This window comes from Grampus griseus (assembly GCF_964374135.1).
Source record: "Grampus griseus genome assembly, chromosome: 10".
Classification (NCBI taxonomy): domain Eukaryota; kingdom Metazoa; phylum Chordata; class Mammalia; order Artiodactyla; family Delphinidae; genus Grampus; species Grampus griseus.
The window spans coordinates 58,863,265-58,880,500 of NC_139004.1; the positions used below are offsets into that span (position 1 = coordinate 58,863,265).

Below are 17,236 nucleotides of genomic sequence, written 5' to 3' on the forward strand. Positions count from 1 at the left end.
AAAGATTACAGAGGAGCAAGGACAGAGGCAAAGTGAACAGTAATGAGGCTATTGCTATCTTGTAAAAGATACCTGGGTTTGGACCACGCTGATAGCAGGGGAAGTAAAAAGAAGAGGTCAGATTTGAAAAGATTCCCTGATGGGTTGGATACAGGGTATGATATAGAGGCATCAGGGCTATTGCTATACTACTCGTAGGAGTTTCTTCCACTACTGAAATCTAGGAGGTATCTTTAAGTTACAGTCTTCAACATGTGTTACCTGCATCCTAGCTCCCTCTACCCCCAAAACACTCTTACCGTCTTTTGTTGACTTCGTGGCAAGCACCCCACAGTCAATAACTCGCACATCGGCATAAGGTCTACTTGCAGCATCAGTTTTCAGATTTTCAATTTGTTCGATTACTTCAAAACCGGAAATAACTAGTCCAAAGACAACATGCACCCTGTTGCAATACAAATTCAAGAAAAAATTGTTTTGAGGATAATTAAGCCATGAGCAGTAATCAAGACAACTGTTATCAATGACATATCCACAGACCTGAAAATAAGAGCGAAGTGTTTGATGTATGAAGCAACTAGAAGGAAATTAGAACTACTGCTTCATAAAAGGAAAAAAAAAAAATCTCAAACTGGGCCTTAGTTTTCTGCCTTAAAAACAATGGTTCTTAACTATTTTATAGTAAAGAGTCTGATAACAATCAGATTGGACTTGATACTCAGACACCATCCTTACAGGGTCACTCAAGAGCGCATGCCTGAGAAGTTCACCCATGAGCCCACGCAAAGACCCCTTCAGTGACATGAGAGGTCTCAAGACTACTGCACCCTGTGATCCTTAGGAAGAGCTCAGCTATGAGATTAACCCAGAGATCAAGAGCGCCCCCTTGAGGGTTCACCCATGGTCTAATTTGTCTTGAACTGGCCACCCAAACACCTCTCCAAGATAAAAAGAACATAACTCTTACCCATCCAGGTGTGGAGCAGGTTTTGTGGTACTGTGTAACAAACATCAACATAAAGAAGATGGCAAAAACCAGGTGTTCAGGTGAACAGAGCAGAAGGGTTTAAATCACAGCATGTAGAGGACAAAGAGGTAAAGATAAAAAGATAGGGGAAAAAGTTAAACATGATACACACCTGAACTTAATAAGCTTAAAAACAGCAACAGTAGTCATTTTACTGATTTAAAAAAACCCTCAAGATTATCATGAATTACAAACTCATATCTCTCCAACATGAAGACTATATATGTATACATATATGTGATATAGGTTTGAAATACACAGCATAAATATACATTAAAATTAAAGTTATTCTCAAATCCAAAACAATGACAACAACAACAAACTCAAAATTTATCAAGATAATTAAACAAGAATAAAAAACACCTAGCCATTTGCTTATGGAAAGAAGTGTGATCAACACTTAACACTTGCCCCACATACTGAAATGAATTTTTCTATCCATTATTTTTCATACTGAGTCAGTCTGCATCTTTTAAGCAGGCAGATGGAGGTAGGCCTCAGGAGTCCTGTTTTCAGAACTTCCTGCCCCTCTTCCTTCACCTAAGGTGACCCTCTGCCACTCACAGCAACTCTGAAAATGCAGTAGGGAGCAAACCTTCAATCTGCTAACACTCTGACAGGAAACTAAGTAATCATGACATTATAGACACTTTAAATTTCCATGGCCCAGAAAACACCCAACCGCTGCTTCTATAGTCACAAACTGGCAGTCACTCTTGGGAAGTCTTATGGGGTATATTTGGTTAAGATGTTTTGAACCCAAGCTAGTTTTCCCATAACACTTTCACAGATCTTCAGACTATGTGAATTTCAGTGGGAAAAAATTCAAAAGCAGATAACTAGACTCAGAAGTATCTATCACAAACATCTTAGTTTATAAGAAAGAGAAATAATATTTGAGAGAAAGGTCACTGGATTATCAGGCCATGTTAAGGCAGTCAATTGTACTAGAAGCTCCCTTACCAATTTTTATACTCATTTTAAGGCAATTCTATGAAACGTTAAGTCAGTAAAACACAATTTTAACCTTCACAACAATGTTAAAAATCATTCTACCAGGAAATGTAACACTTATACTTACATTAAGAATATTCAGTTCTGTAAAAGCACTACAGAATTTAGTTTTAAAAAATTAAAATATCAACTCAAGAGGTGCCAGAATTTTAAAGGGAATCTTGAGTTTTAAAACCACTGTCTCAAATTTTCCTTAGAAGATTGAGAAGTGGTAGTTTAAGCCAATGTAACAATAAAAATGAATAAAAACAGGCAGAAGAAAGAAAGAAGAAGAAAATCTCGCGAACTGGTGAGTCACTGATGCTTAAATCATGAAACTAGCAACCCGAAATTACCCTGGACAAGAACTTTAAGATAGAATTGTGCTTCCCATAATTAAAAAACTTTACCAAGCACAGTAAACATAGTAAGAAGTTAGTACATACGCTAGACAGTGATTCCACTGTATGAAAGATGGAAAGAGGTAAAAATTTTAAAGGTAAACATGTTCTACAATATAAGGGATCAGTCTCAAACATGCAGTAGTGAAAACAATGATTTATTGATTAGATATATTCCTTTCCCTTGGACCTTTCTCTCACAATTCTCAGATATTCTGGTAATGGGGAAAAGCCTACAGATAGTCTTAAAACACAAACAACCCAATTCAATTTGCATCCTGGCTAACAGGAGTGCTATGAAAACCACCTTAGAGCAAACCTTTGGAGCAAATAGTGAGATTAAAACATCTGAGCTAACTGCAGTGATGCAGCAACATAATACTTGAAACTCAATTTGAGGATAGAACCTTTATGGACAGACTCAAGTTTTGTTTTTAATTCAAATGAAAACTGAAGACAAACTTGGTCCTTTAGTGCAGTAGTGAAGAAAACAAATGAAGACAAGAGCAATTATTTCAAGGACAAATTTCAACTGGCCGACTGTGCCTAAACTGGTGGGAATAATTAAGTCCATTACTTGCATCTGCAATTCAGGATGCAGAAGTACAAATTTATGCTTTAGTTGGGTTAGACTACATAATAAGAATACTGAAAGTATCTTAACAAAAGCCCCCTGGGGTTCTCAGCCCACACTCTAAGAGTAGAAATTCCAATGTAAAGCAAGCTTGCTGGCACTGGGCTGATGGGCCGGGGGGAATGATATGCTCGGTCCAAGCCATTCAATTCTACTAAAATGGGCAAAGAGATCTCACCCCACCAACTCTTAATTGTATTGATGTTTCAAAACTATACAGCTGTAAAGACCCAGGCAGTGGTAACATATGCTCAGTAAGTTAAGACCTTAAGGCCAGAGACTATCATAAATATGTAATTTATACATGCTTATGAAAACATACCTAAAGGAGAAACAACCACAAGAACATTTCAAATTAGAAAAGCTTTCAATATTTTCACATTTCCATTTTCTCCTGTCACTCAAACACTGATTTTCTAGTTTCCCTCACCTATGAATCTGCTTTAAAAATATATGCACATTTAAACCTTGTAAATCTTAGAAACTGAAAAGTATCACTGTTACTCCAAAAAACAATCTATATATATATTTTTACCATTATCAAAGCAGCTTTTGGCCTTATACAGAAATTAACAGTTCTGTACTGAAATGAGATCTAAACCATTATATACAATATAACCCACCCCCCAAGATGTGTGGGAACTAGGTGGTAACAAGCCACTGAAATTAAAATTATACTTCCCAGGATTAACCATGAACAATAAAACACACTTGTTTTACATGTACTGCTGCCACAGATCAAGCAGAAAGTTTTTTTTCTTAAAATGGTTCAATGCACATAACAACAGGATTAAAGAGATAAAGGCAAAGAAAGAAAAAGAGAGAGCCTTAGAGTAATGAGACATTACCTTTGGAGCGCACGGTGTAACACTCTTTCTGTAAATTTTACACAAAAATGGCAAGAAATAAATTGTAATACACTTTTAAGACAAGACTGAATCTATGTTTTAATATCAATATAACTTTGAAATTAAATACTTTCAAGTTTTATGCAAAGCAAGAAAGCTTTTTAAAAAGGAGGGCTCTAAATTTTCTTTCACATAGGATATGTATGTAGAGATGAATTATGTTTAAGAAAAGCATTGTAGTTGAAGTGGGAATCTGCTCAGGTCCCTAATATTGTAACACCAGAGTGTGAATAATAGCTAGAAACAAAACATTATATATTGCTTTACAAATCACAGAAACTGGCTAAGTCATCAACTAACATCCTTCTCAGAAAGAGAATAATGTATCCTGAATACATACATTAGTAAAAAATCTGAATGCCCAGGAGCAGTTACTAGCAGTAGAAATCAAAAATTTCAATGGAAAGAACTGAGTTAAGAGACTTAAAACAAAATTTCAGGGAACTTTTTTTACTAATTCACTTCAAACAATTAAAGTACCTTTCATGTTTCTACATTTGAAAGCTTTTTTGGTCACACATCAAAACAGATTACCATCAGGAGTTAATGACCAAATGTTTAGACTGTAGCTTCTGTTCACTGCACTGCCATTGCATACACTCTTATAGTTGTTAAGGAACTGAAAATAATAATAATAATAAAATAATAAGGCAGCATACCTAGAGTTTTAAGGATCTTCTCAAAGGATAAAAAGGCAAGAGAGATATAAGTATAAGAAAAAGTATGCTGTCAAATCTTGGCCACAGTACTTTCTTTTCCTGTCTAATCTGATTTTCTCCATTATGAAAATTTTTTGTTCAATGAATATACACTGTCTGACCAATTTTAATTCGATTAAACTTTAACCATATCTGTTACTATTCAGACCAAAACCTGTATTACATACAGTGAACAAAATTCTTTATAGGGGTTTTGGATATATTAAATCTTGAAATATTTAAAAATAGCTTTAATTTCTTATAAAGGCATTGATACATGAATTACTGTCAAAAAAATGTTTTAAATAATGTGGTGTTTCCAATGAATGTTGAAAAAAAAAGTGACTCTAGTTGTAAAGTAGTATGAGAGAAGGAAACAAAGACAACCTATTTCTGTCTTAAGCAGGCTTTAACATGCAATTTTTCCCTTCAACTCCTGAAACTATCACACCTGTAAGAGGCACCAAATTGTACAGAATGACAAAGCTCATGTAAGGGCAATGGAAACTAACCAAGCCACATTACGGTGCTCTACCTATTGTTCCATAAGTCACCAAAATAAAACAGCTTTAAAAAATTCAGCACTAACATTAACATAACACACACCAAACACCATGAGATACAAAATTCCTTCCAGGTTGCTAACACAAATGTCACACAAACACTAAGTAATATTAAGACTGGATGTTAGGGATGACACTTAATATCCAGAGACGATGGATTATGGTTAAGTGTCGTGAAATCTGTTCATGAAAAAATCTTGAAATTAACATATGAAGGTATTACCCCCAAAAAAGTAGGGAAAAAAGCCAGAACTTCTCAGGTTATTAACACTTACTAGCATTTCTTCTCACACAAATTCATGAATATGTGAAGGGAAAAAGATTCCTACCCCAAATCTACTTTTGCTACCCCAAAAATATCAATATAGCTTTATAAAGCCCTTAAAACCAAACCACCCCTCAACTTCCCTTGCTCTGCTACTCTGAAACAATCAGCACTTCTCTCCCATTCAGGTAAGTAGCCATTCTTAAATGACATAGAATATATCCTAGAACTTATGTTTTCCTCCCACAGTCCTATTTATGACTGTTAAAATTCAACACACACTTTTCGTTTAAAGTTCAAAGTTTGACTTTTCGACATTATCTTATTTTCTTGTATTTTTATAATTATCATGACCACTGACAGTGGCCAACGACAGAGCCTGTTCTCCAAGGCTCTATGGGTCTTTTCATTCCCTGGTTGTGATATGAGGCCTGCACAGACTAAGCCAAGGGAGACGACAGCAACCGCCACTCAAACATGTTCTAACAGCAGCCGATGAAGAGACTGCAGCCAATTTAGGCAAGATGAGCCAGAGTTTCTTTGCAGCACCTTTCAGACTGATGAAAATTAAGCAAGTACAACTATTTCCTTTAGGAGAGACAATATTTGCATATAAATCATTCCACATATTCAGAAACTTAGGATCAACCTACAAAACACTTTCTTCCTTTTATGTCTGCATTTTCACACCAAAATGTTTACTTTATATTTGAAAGTGGGGTAGATACTTTACAAACAGAAAAGGAAAAACAAAACTAACTCAAGGTATATAGCTAAGTAAGACTAGATACAAGGCTTCCTGATAGCTAGGTTAGTGCTCTAACCCAGGAGAATATTTAATACAAAGCTATAAATCACCTAACTAATCTTTTTAATGATTACTTTATGCAGTATCTTCTTTATCCTTTTGATGAATGAAAATAAAGACAATGAAAATCAGAGTCAGAATTAACAGACTGTCATGACTGACAGCCAAAGGAAAAGAAAAATCCTTTCCTATGTGTCATATTATTCTCCAGCAATGCTTGTGGTGTCTAAAACTTACTAAAATTAAAATAAATTCAGGGGAATTCCCCAATGGTCCAGTGGTTAGGACTCTGCGCTCTCACTGCCGAGCACGCGGGTTCAATCCCTGGTCAGGGAGCTAACTAAGATCCTACAAGCCGCGCAGCGAGGTAAATAAAATAAAATAAAATAAAATAAAATAAAAATAAAATAAAGTAGAGTAGAATGAAGTAAAATAAAATAAAATAAATAAATAAATTCAGAGCAGACCGGTCAATAAACCTACATAGCTTACAGTGTGCAGCATTCTCTTTCTAGCTGTCGATTTCTTTAGGATTATGAGTAAAACTCCTATAACCTGGGCTGCATATGTCTTTTCTTCCTTACTCACCATTATCTATAGAACAAAGGATCTCTAAATTCTTTTCTAGTCTAAAACTTTGTAATCCTATAGCTTCTGCTGTGACTTCTTCCTAGTCTTTGGCCTAAAAAATAAGTAACAAGGATCCAGTTAACCTGGTTACTACTCTAGTCCCAGTTCTTTGAATTCCTTCAAAAATAGCTCAGCATGAACAAACCATTACTTCCTCAGTGATTCATGGGGATAGTGCCATATTTCACTTCTTCACGTTTCTTGAGAAGTACTATTCCAAAAACAATTAGTTTTCTTCTATTTAGGCCCCTAAAAGCAAAATCACTATGACTAATATAGTAGTAGATAAAAGTAGTTACTGCAAAAATTACAAATAGCTTTATAGAAGATAATCTGTTTTTTATCACACACATAATTTTTCCACCCAAAGAAAGCAATAGATACAAAAATATGTTTAATAAGATGATGTATATGCCTTAGGAAGGGGAGGTTTTAAATGTTTTAAGTAATGAAGACAATAGTTATTGCACAAAGCACAATAGTTATTCTTGAGCACAACAGTTATTGCTCAAGAATTCTTGAGGAACATTTTGCTCAAGTACCCACACTAACTGCATCAAATTTACTCCTTAGAATTACAAGGTAACAGATGTATAGCATAAACTACAAATACAATTGTGCAAGGATATGTTAAAAGTCCTTATTAAGCCTATAAAACTGGAACTATAAAGGCAGTTCTTGGCATTTTATGATCCATTCTCACACTACCCTTTCTTTTTCAGACTGCAGAACTGCTGCTCAAGGTGCCACAGGAAGAGCTGTGGGAGGAGGATGAAACGCAGAAGCCACCCCTGGGAAGACTTGAGACAGCTCAGTGACCATCAACCCTCAGAACCTCAACTTTTAGAGCGATTATCTGTGGTCATCTATACAATTTGAAGATAGTACATTATACTTTTTTACTACTTCCAATTCCAAAAGAATTTGGGCTTGTAAGACATAGACTTTCAAAGATATTTCTTTCATGGGCTACCATCTCCATTTTACCTATCCCTTCTATAAAAGCAAAGAAACATTTTGTTTAGCAAAGCGAACATTAGTTTTATTTTATCCTGCAACCCCTGAGGAATTGGTACTTTTAGCTCACATAAAAAAAAGCACACGCATAAAAACTTCTTAAAAAAAAAAAAAGAGAGAGAGAAGGATTTTTTGTGAATGCAAAAATGTTTACTTCCAAGATTGCTTTTAACTGAAAACTCATTTCCAGAAGTAAATGTCAAACTAAAAGTAGAAAATTTTCTTTCAATCACAAGTTCACAGTGATTTTAGTGCCATCTACAATCAGTTAATTATGAAAACAAGGTTAAAAAATTTAATACTAATTTACAGATGTGAAAATTTTAATTTGGTATTCCTTGTCAAAAAATAGTCTAATGTAAAATTAAGCTATGTAGAAAACAGACACGGCTTTAATTTTATTTGATACTAAACATTTCTAGAAAAGGCTTAAGCAAGTACTAAATAACATAAAAACAAGATACTCTAAATTTTTTGAAGAGAGAATCTCATATACTGGATTTTAACTAATGTATGTAGGTGCACGGGTTTTAACTCTAACATTTTCTAAATAAGCTAATTAGTATATAACAATGGGAAGAAGCTGCTGCTACCTGATAAATAAAAATTTAAATGTACTGATATAAAAAAGGAAATCTAAAAGAAACTTTAGAGCCCTCAGATGGTAGCTTTTTGACCAATGAATCATTAGTTTATCATGTTCACAGTTCAGATAAGCTTAAAAATGGAAATGGGAAACCTCAATCAAAGAGTAAACAGCTTCTACATCAAGTTTTTCAAAATATTTCCCCCTACTTTTTTTTTGGCCCTCAAGGAGGTTAAGAATTGAAAAATACTCTAGTAAAGTAGGGTAATAACTAATACTCTATGGGATCAAAACAAGATACAGGAATAACTGTTTTAGGCCTTCCTTTTTTCCTGCACAACTCCAAGCATTACCATCTTCTATCAGCTTTCCATTTTTAGGACATTCTTAGGAACAGAATGCCCCTTATCTGAACTTTATCAGATCATGTTGGAATCTATTTTTCACACAAACTTAAAGTGTGAGATTTATTTTATATGAATAATTTACTCCTTTAAAGACAGGGAAGCGCCATTCATACTCATCCATTCAGAAAGATGACAAAAATTTTTTTCTGGCAAACCATGGAAAAATATTTCTCCAATATACATAGCATAACTGCAGAGATTTACTTCCAATCAAAAGCATTAAACTCCATGCTAGCCAATTATCTTTCATATCTTATACCATGGGATTATAATAAAAATAGGTTTTGGAGTAGCTTTAGATAAGAATATAACTAAAAGTATGCCAAAAGTCTTTCAGATGAGAAATAAGTAAGGTTTTGGTTGTGTATACACGTACACGTAAAGGTGTTTGTTTTTTAAATATCAAATTCAGCATTCTGAAGTTTTCTAAGTGATAATATCATAAACTTTGGTGGAAATGATAGCAACATTGGGTTAATTCAATTACGCATAGAGATCTCACAAAGTTTAAGATTGTTAACAATGCTGGCTGAACACCAAATCATTTATCTCTATACAATGTCAGAAAACAATGGCACCTCTCTCAAACTGGTTCAAAGAACAACAGTTAGAGAAAAAGCAACCACACTATGGTTTACTCAAACCAAATGCTTTCCATGCCAAGGGCACATCCAGTCCTAGTCATGGACAAGTTTTAAATGTTCATCAAGGGTTTATGTTCCAATCCAGATTTGGTAATCTGAGCCCCCAAATTCGTTAAAAGTCAAAGCCAATTTCTTTTCTTAAGATGACAACATATTTTGAAAATAATTTACATCTTTAAGTTACGCCTTTTAAGTACCATTCTTCAAATCCAGGATATATGCTTACCGCTGAGGTGGCTGTTAGAGCTTACCAATTACTATAACATAATAAAACCCAAGTTGACAGAATCTAGCATTAAACTTGGTTTAACGATACCATCTTTCTCATGAACAGCGCTTCTCTGTTTAGAAAAAGCTCATCTCTGAATTATGCCTACTCACATGAAAAACTGGGAACCATTGGTATGTTTCCCTCGATTTGCCATTGACAAAAGGAACGCTCTGTCATGTTTGAGAATAAAGTTTTCATCTGTTTGAAGAAAACACAAATTTGTCAGTCTACAATTATAAGTCACTTTTAAAGTGCAATGTTCAAAGTAATAAATAGAAAGCAAAGGATGAAATTCCTCTTCTGGTCAGTACAGATACTTGATTGAATACTTTGAAAAAAATTCTTTTAACTAATCAAATAACAAAAGCATAAAACAAAAACAAAAACTGCTACTTATTTACTACTTAGCCTTGAGAAAAAAGAACATATATTTAACACTTTTATACAAACAGCCTTAGAACAGTCACTTTTAGTAGTAACATACTTTGGTTAAATGATGTTTAAACTATTAACTTTCAGGGAAAACCAGCAAGAAAATTTTAGAAAAATCTTTACAGTAAAGCTCATTTCCTCCAAATTTCCAATTAACCTGCATAATGCACTATACATGGGAGTTTAAAAATCCTCTTATGTGCTTAATTTCTATATGGTAAATTTATTACTCAATTCAATTGATGCTAGACTATGAAACCAAAAACCAAAATATTACAGTAAGTTAAGTTGTAGGGACATGCCTAAATTAAATTATGTAGATTCTTTCTAATCAATAGGATCAAAAACTAAGGAAGCAAGTCCTGTAAGTACAAAAATTTAAATGGCAAAATACAATTTTTTGATATACAAATATCTGCCACAGGGAACAACCACATTACAGTGGCCTACAGCATTAGTTTCAAATTGTTACATGCTAATAGAACCAGCTAAAGAGCTGTTTCCTACTAGCTCCAAGGGAAGACTCTGTCATAAAGATCACTTAGAGATGGATTTAATTCCAGCAGAAATACCCTGAAAACTAATTTAAATTTCCTGTTAACACTCATACAAACAAATCTTTCTTTAAAACAAACAGAAACATAGAAAACTTTAAAAAAAAAGATTACCTTGGGAACAGGCTTCTGAAAAAGTAGTAATCCATTTTCCCCCAAAAGAAATATAAAAGACTATTATAACACTGAAGCTATCATGGCATTAAAACCTGGTAATATTGGATCCCATTATAAATTTCCACAACTGACTTTTCTAAGGCTTTTTGGGGCAAGTGCAATAGTTAGATTTATGCAAATACTACTGTAGGAAAAAAACACAATCATACAGCTCTAGTATACAAAAGAAAACATACAAACCTTTGAGAAAGGAAGAAATACCAAATTTTATTCAAAGAAATTGCTTGGTTTAGAGAAAATAAACATTAACTAGATTCTTTTCCCTGACGTGGAAATAATAACCCATTGGGTAAAGAAAAGAAGATACAGATGCATGTATGAAACAGTATACAGAATTTTCCAAGTCTTCAAGCAATATAAGAAATCCAGCCACAACCTGACCCAGACTGTCCATAAATTTATTAGGAAGGGTGCAAGGGAACAGAGTTGGAGTTTGTGTTACTGAGCTTCGTTCTCTTACCTTTTCATTTTGCAAAAGACCACATTCTCTATAAACAAAAGAATATGTTGACAGTTTTAGGCAGGAAGATAGGAGTTTTCATGTATATAGTTGCCTAACCTCCATGCTGAAAGTCATGTTTAACCATAAAGTTAGCCTTAATTAATCTTGTCAATTAAGTTATATATTACAATGTAATTTATCCCCAAGTTCATGCAAATAAAGTATTTTCATGCAGCATTAGTTTCATGCAAAAAGTGAACTATAAGTAAACCTCTTCTCATTAAAAGTACATGATCAAACTTGCTTTAATATCAGAACTGAAACAAAAGACCATAAAATATTAAGCCTTACCTTTAAAATATCCACCATAAATTGATTCTCCACCTTTTCCATTACCTGAAAATAATGAGCTACATTAAACAATAATGAAAACTAAAAATATACTAATACACATAAATTACTTTTTATGGTTTCACTTTGCTGAAGGAGTAATTACTGCAGATGATAAAAATTCTAAGACTCCTCAATTAACCTCAGTTTTAAACTATAAATCCAATCCCATTATAATAAAAACTATTTTAAAAATTCTCTCCATGACCCACTTATTTCAAACAGCAATCACACCAACAAAATTCTAAAAGAATAAAAACAATTGAACAGTACTTTGGCACCAAGTAACTGTATTAAAACTGCGTAAAAACAAACAAAAAGAAGTCTTAGTATTTTGCTTTTTATACATTCTTGGCCTATAACAGTCATTCATCCAACAACTATTCACTGACCACCTAATATTTACATCATACTGTGACACTATATTTACAATTAAAAGTAATAATGAGATGCTTTAGAAACTGACAGAGTTATTAAGAGCATAACTTTTAGCTCTACCTTCACTGAAGTCCCCACCCTGAATCATAAAGTTTTTAACCACACGATGGAATGTAGAACCTTTATAACATAACTTCTTCCCAGTTGTTTTCCCAAGGCCTTTCTCCCCTGGAAAAAAAAAAGAAATGAAGTTTAGCTACAAACATATCCTTCCATGGAAAGCACCATCCAATTAATCCTTTGTCAAATCCCTCCCTTGTGTTGGGCACTGTAAGAGATAAGTAACATCATAAATGTTTTTCCTCCCTATTTTTTCTACTTTTTAAAAATATAAATCCAATTGCATGTAACAAAGAACAATCTCATTATGTTCTGCTTCTCTATCTTCTAATCCTAAATTTCTTGTGAAATCTGGAATGCTAAATTTGTTCAAAGTACTAAAATCTGTAAAATTCTACCAAAATAAGTCAGTTTTGAATATACTATTATTTTATAAACTACAATGGATAAAAATTTCATTACATATGGTGGTACTTCCTTTTTCATTTGAGACCCTTTCTTTCTCCTCTCTTCCCTTTAAGAAATGCTTCCCTAACATCATATCAGTGAAAATAATATTTTTTATTTGCTAAACTCATTTCACAGATCATTACTTTTTAAGGAAAATATCTACTCTGTTAAACAAGGTAAAACTGTAAGCCAGGACTTCTCATTGGAAATAATTTAATAATTCATTTACCTGAGCATAGGCAAAGGAAGTTTTTGCAAGTTTTTGGACATATATCTGAAAAGAGCTGAAACATAATGCGACCAACTGAAATAAAACACATGAAAAAAGGGTAAGCAAGTTGATTAAATATATCATATTTTATATGGGAGAAATAAACAGAATTAACGAATCAAAGGGTCCATTTTTGTAATTCATTTTAATTTTTTAAGAGATTCAACAGGAAAGAATTTACCTAGGCAATACCAACTAACAAGAACCCCATTCTATTAGCATTAGGATTCATATGCAACCAAACTGATTTCAGCCCTAAAACTGTAGGATTTTAAGTGTCTTTTAAAGGGACCTTATATTATTAGATTCCTTATAGTACATCTCCTACCTGAACTATTAATCTTCTTTAAAAATACTCTCGAAGGACTTCCCTGGTGGTCCAGCGGTAAAGAATCCGCCTTCCAATGCAGGGGACGCGGGTTCGATCCCTGGGAACTAAGATCCCACATGCCGTGGGGCAACTAAGCCCGCATGCTACAACTACTGAGCTCGCGCACCTCAACCAGAGAGCCCGCGTGCCGCAAACTACAGAGCCCATGAACTCTGGAGCCCGCACGTCACTAGAGAGAAAAAACCCGCACACCATAACTAGAGAGAAGCTCGAGAGCTGCAATGAAGACACTGTGCGCCGCAATGAAAGATCCCACGTGCCTCAACGAAGATCCCGAGGGCCACAACTAAGACCCGACGCAGCCAAGGAAAAGAAAATACTCTCGATAATAATTGTCTGATTTATGCTTGAACCCCTCCAGTGATGAGAACATCATATCATAAGATAGTCATTCTGGGCAGTACTGTTAGAAGAAAGTTCTGTCCTCTACATCAGCTTTTTACCTTTATGAAAAAACTGTTTACAGACAACTTCCTGAACTGCCACTCACAATTAAAACTCACGTTCTATTCCTGAGAGAGTATAAAGAGAATAGGTATGGCTCCTAAAAACTAACCAACAAACAAACAACCCTACAATAAACAGGAAATGAGAAGGAGCAAGTCTGAAAATTCAATTTAACTATGCCAATAGAGAAGTGTTTCACAAACCTTTTGGTCTCAAGACTCCTTTATACTATTTTTTCTTTCTGTTTTAAAACTTTTAATTTTTTTAGTTTATTTAATTTTATTTTTCTTATTTTTATTTTTTTGGCTGCATTGGGTCTTCGTTGCTGCGCATGGGCTTTCGCTAGTTGCGGAGGGAGGGGGCTACGCTTTGTTGCAGCGCATGGACTTCTCACTGTGGTGGCTTCGCTTGTTGTGGAGCACGGGCTTTAGGCATGTGGGTTTCAGTTATTGTAGCACGCAGGCTCAGTAGTTGTGGCACATGGGCTTAGTTGCTCCACGGCATGTGGGAATTTCCTGGACCAGGGATCGAACCTCTGTTCCCTGCATTGACAGGCAGATTCTTAACCACTGCACCACCAGGGAAGTCCCTCCTTTAAACTCTTAAAAATGATTAAGCTTTTAAAATGTGGTTATATTTATTGCTATTTACTGTATTATAAATTAAAACTCAGAAACTTTCAAAAAACAAGAATACACAAGCACACATTCCATCAGCTGACATCATCACATATTGTGTAATCTCCGGAAAACTCGACTTGTGAATGACAGTGCAAGAGGCAAATTACATTATTCTAAAAACGGTTTTGACTTTGCATACCTCCTGAAAGTGTCTCAATAAAATAAGAAATGGAATTTTGATTTATAATCACTTTCTTGAGTTCCCGTTCCCTTTATTCTACAAAATATTTTCCATTATGAACATCTGTATATACTCAAGGAGACTTGTGGAATAAATCAAAATTAACTGTGGACCAAGCATAAGTCATTTTCAGTACAAACACAGAATGATTTACTGTGTATCACTATGATTTTAATTTATTCCTGGCCATGACAGTCAGTTCCTCTGAGGACAAAACAAAGCTACTGCGTAAGAGACAATCTTAAAGGATAAAAAGTGGGAGATGGAATCATATAAGGAGACTTTCCCAAGTCAACAGTGCCAAATGGAGTGCTGGAACCAAATTTTAAAGCAATTTCAAAACCTTCTAGCTGATCTTGATATCTAAAGGAATGAAGAAAAAGGTAAGAAAAGAAAGCAAAAAGGAGGACAGCAATGTATCTAAAATCATTTCAGAATTTTAAAAACTGCATGTAATATCAGTAATATTAAATACTACTCTTTCTATTTACATGGAAATATTTTACCAGTGTGATAAAAGTATTTCCATCACTCTTCATAAATCCCTAAGAAATGGCTGGCTAGGTGGGTGTCAAGTTCAAAATCATCTAGCTTTGAAAACTAGAACATACTTAGATCTTTGGAATTCCGTTAAGATAGTTAATTTTCAGAATAAAAGATGTAATCAAAACAACTAAAACTTCGCCTTTTCTTTTAGGACTATAGTAATAGTAACTTCAATATCAAGGTTTTTTTTTTAATTAATTAATTTATTATTTGGTTGCACCGGGTCTTAGTTGCAGCAGGCGGGCTCCTTAGTTGCAGCACGTGGGCTGCTTAGTTGTGGCATGTGAACTCTTAGTTGCATGTGGGATCTAGTTCCCTGACCAGGGATTGATCCCGGGCCCCCCGCATTGGGAGCACAGAGTCCTATCCACTGCGCCACCAGGGAAGTCCCTCAAGGGTTTTTAAAAAAAATCTTTAATGCCTCCAAGTGAAAACTGATGAAAGTTTCAAATATTTTTAGTTTCTCCTTTACAGATGATTAGTAGTTGAGAACACTCTAGTGGTACCATACATATGAAAACAGTTAAATGTGATTATATTTCCAGGTCTAATATTCAGAGAGGGATATCTAACTACAATGATTTTTTAAAAAAATGCTCACCTCTAATATCTTACCCTCTAACCTGATGAAGAAAAGAAATTTCTATTGACCTCTCATTCTCATGGGGCAGGGGTTAGAGCAGAGGTTTTGTCTTTTCCATCGCATTGTGTTTTTAAGAGCAAAAGAAAAAAACTGAACAAAACCAAATTGTTTTGGGCTCAATACCATGGTGCAAGGTTAAAAACACTGCTAAAGGCTCTAAAGTGAATGATGTACATATCAGAACTGTAAAATATCATACTGGACAGCTAGTTCATCCACCAACATCAGAATTTCCTTTGCAACAACACTGACAGATGAATACCAACAAAGGCAGAAAAATAACAGAAAAGCACTGGGACTCAAACAGGGGTAGGAGGTAAGAATTAGAAAAGGAACAGCCATCTTATGTTAAAGGTAGAAAAGGAAAAAAATCTTTGTATATTTCACTTGGCGTTTTGAGGCAAAGAAAGAAAAGGAAAAAGACGGTGCTAAGAAGTGAACTTTCTTCTCTCAAAGTCCCCATAAAAATCCATATGAATTTTCTTTCATGACCTTTCAACCAGGCCTGGTGTTATTACTGGGATTCTCTGGGCCCTACTTCTAATAAAATAAGGAGAAAAAGGGGTGGGGGAGAACACTCTTGCTTACAGAAATGGAAACAAGCCTTTTCCCTAAAATTGAACATGAGCTCAGTGCTCGAGCTCATGCTCATGCATGTGCACTAATTAAAGCAACTTAAAAAAAAGTGTGTCACATACTGTGCTAGGTTCTTTACAAATACAGGCAGCTCTGCAATAACGACAGAACTGAAATAAACATTGCATTATCCAAAAAATCACATATAAACACAACTGTTTCCATGGGACAACAGGGGTTGGGGACAAGGGAATTTCAGGTCATAGTAAAAATGATTTTTTTCCTTAAGAGTATCAATAATAAAGGCATGTTTTTAGTTATAAGAATATGTTATAAAACTTAAACATCATTGAGGAAATCCTACAATTGATCACACCTCACTCTGGCCTTTCTCAGCACTTTCATTAGCATAATCCTTCTTGTGGTCTTTCAAATTACTATTAGGACAACAAGAATAACTCAGAATAGCAGTGCTGTTTACAGTTCTTCTCTTCCACGTCACTAGTTCCCCACCTTGTTATCTAATTGTGTCACAACACAAACTGTATTGCTCCTTAATTAATCTAACCATTAGAATAAATTCATTTTACAAAAATACGATCTGTAAGACAGGTGGTTGTATTATTTAATTACTTTCCAAGAACCTTATTATGCAGGCACTATTGCACTGAAGTCCTATTAATTTATGAGTGTATAAAAAGGGGAG

General features: G+C 34.6%; 1 protein-coding gene across 8 annotated transcripts in view; it reads right to left on the reverse strand.

Moving 5' to 3' along the window:
* NKTR (natural killer cell triggering receptor) overlaps window positions 1-17,236 on the reverse strand; it is a 46,184-nt gene that overhangs the window by 18,424 nt on the left and 10,524 nt on the right. For 4 of the 8 annotated variants that reach the window (XM_082662683.1, XM_082662684.1, XM_082662682.1 and 1 more), the window contains exons 3-8: window positions 13,025-13,099; window positions 12,346-12,453; window positions 11,809-11,853; window positions 9,963-10,050; window positions 968-997; window positions 300-445 (exon numbers count right to left, since the gene is read on the reverse strand). In XM_082662683.1, the coding sequence (XP_082518809.1) occupies window positions 300-445; window positions 968-997; window positions 9,963-10,050; window positions 11,809-11,853; window positions 12,346-12,453; window positions 13,025-13,099 (492 nt within the window). Of the gene's footprint in view, window positions 1-299; window positions 446-967; window positions 998-3,903; window positions 3,932-9,962; window positions 10,051-11,475; window positions 11,504-11,808; window positions 11,854-12,345; window positions 12,454-13,024; window positions 13,100-17,236 lie in introns of those variants that run through there. The other 4 variants (XM_082662687.1, XM_082662685.1, XM_082662688.1 and 1 more) reach the window with 4 other exon arrangements.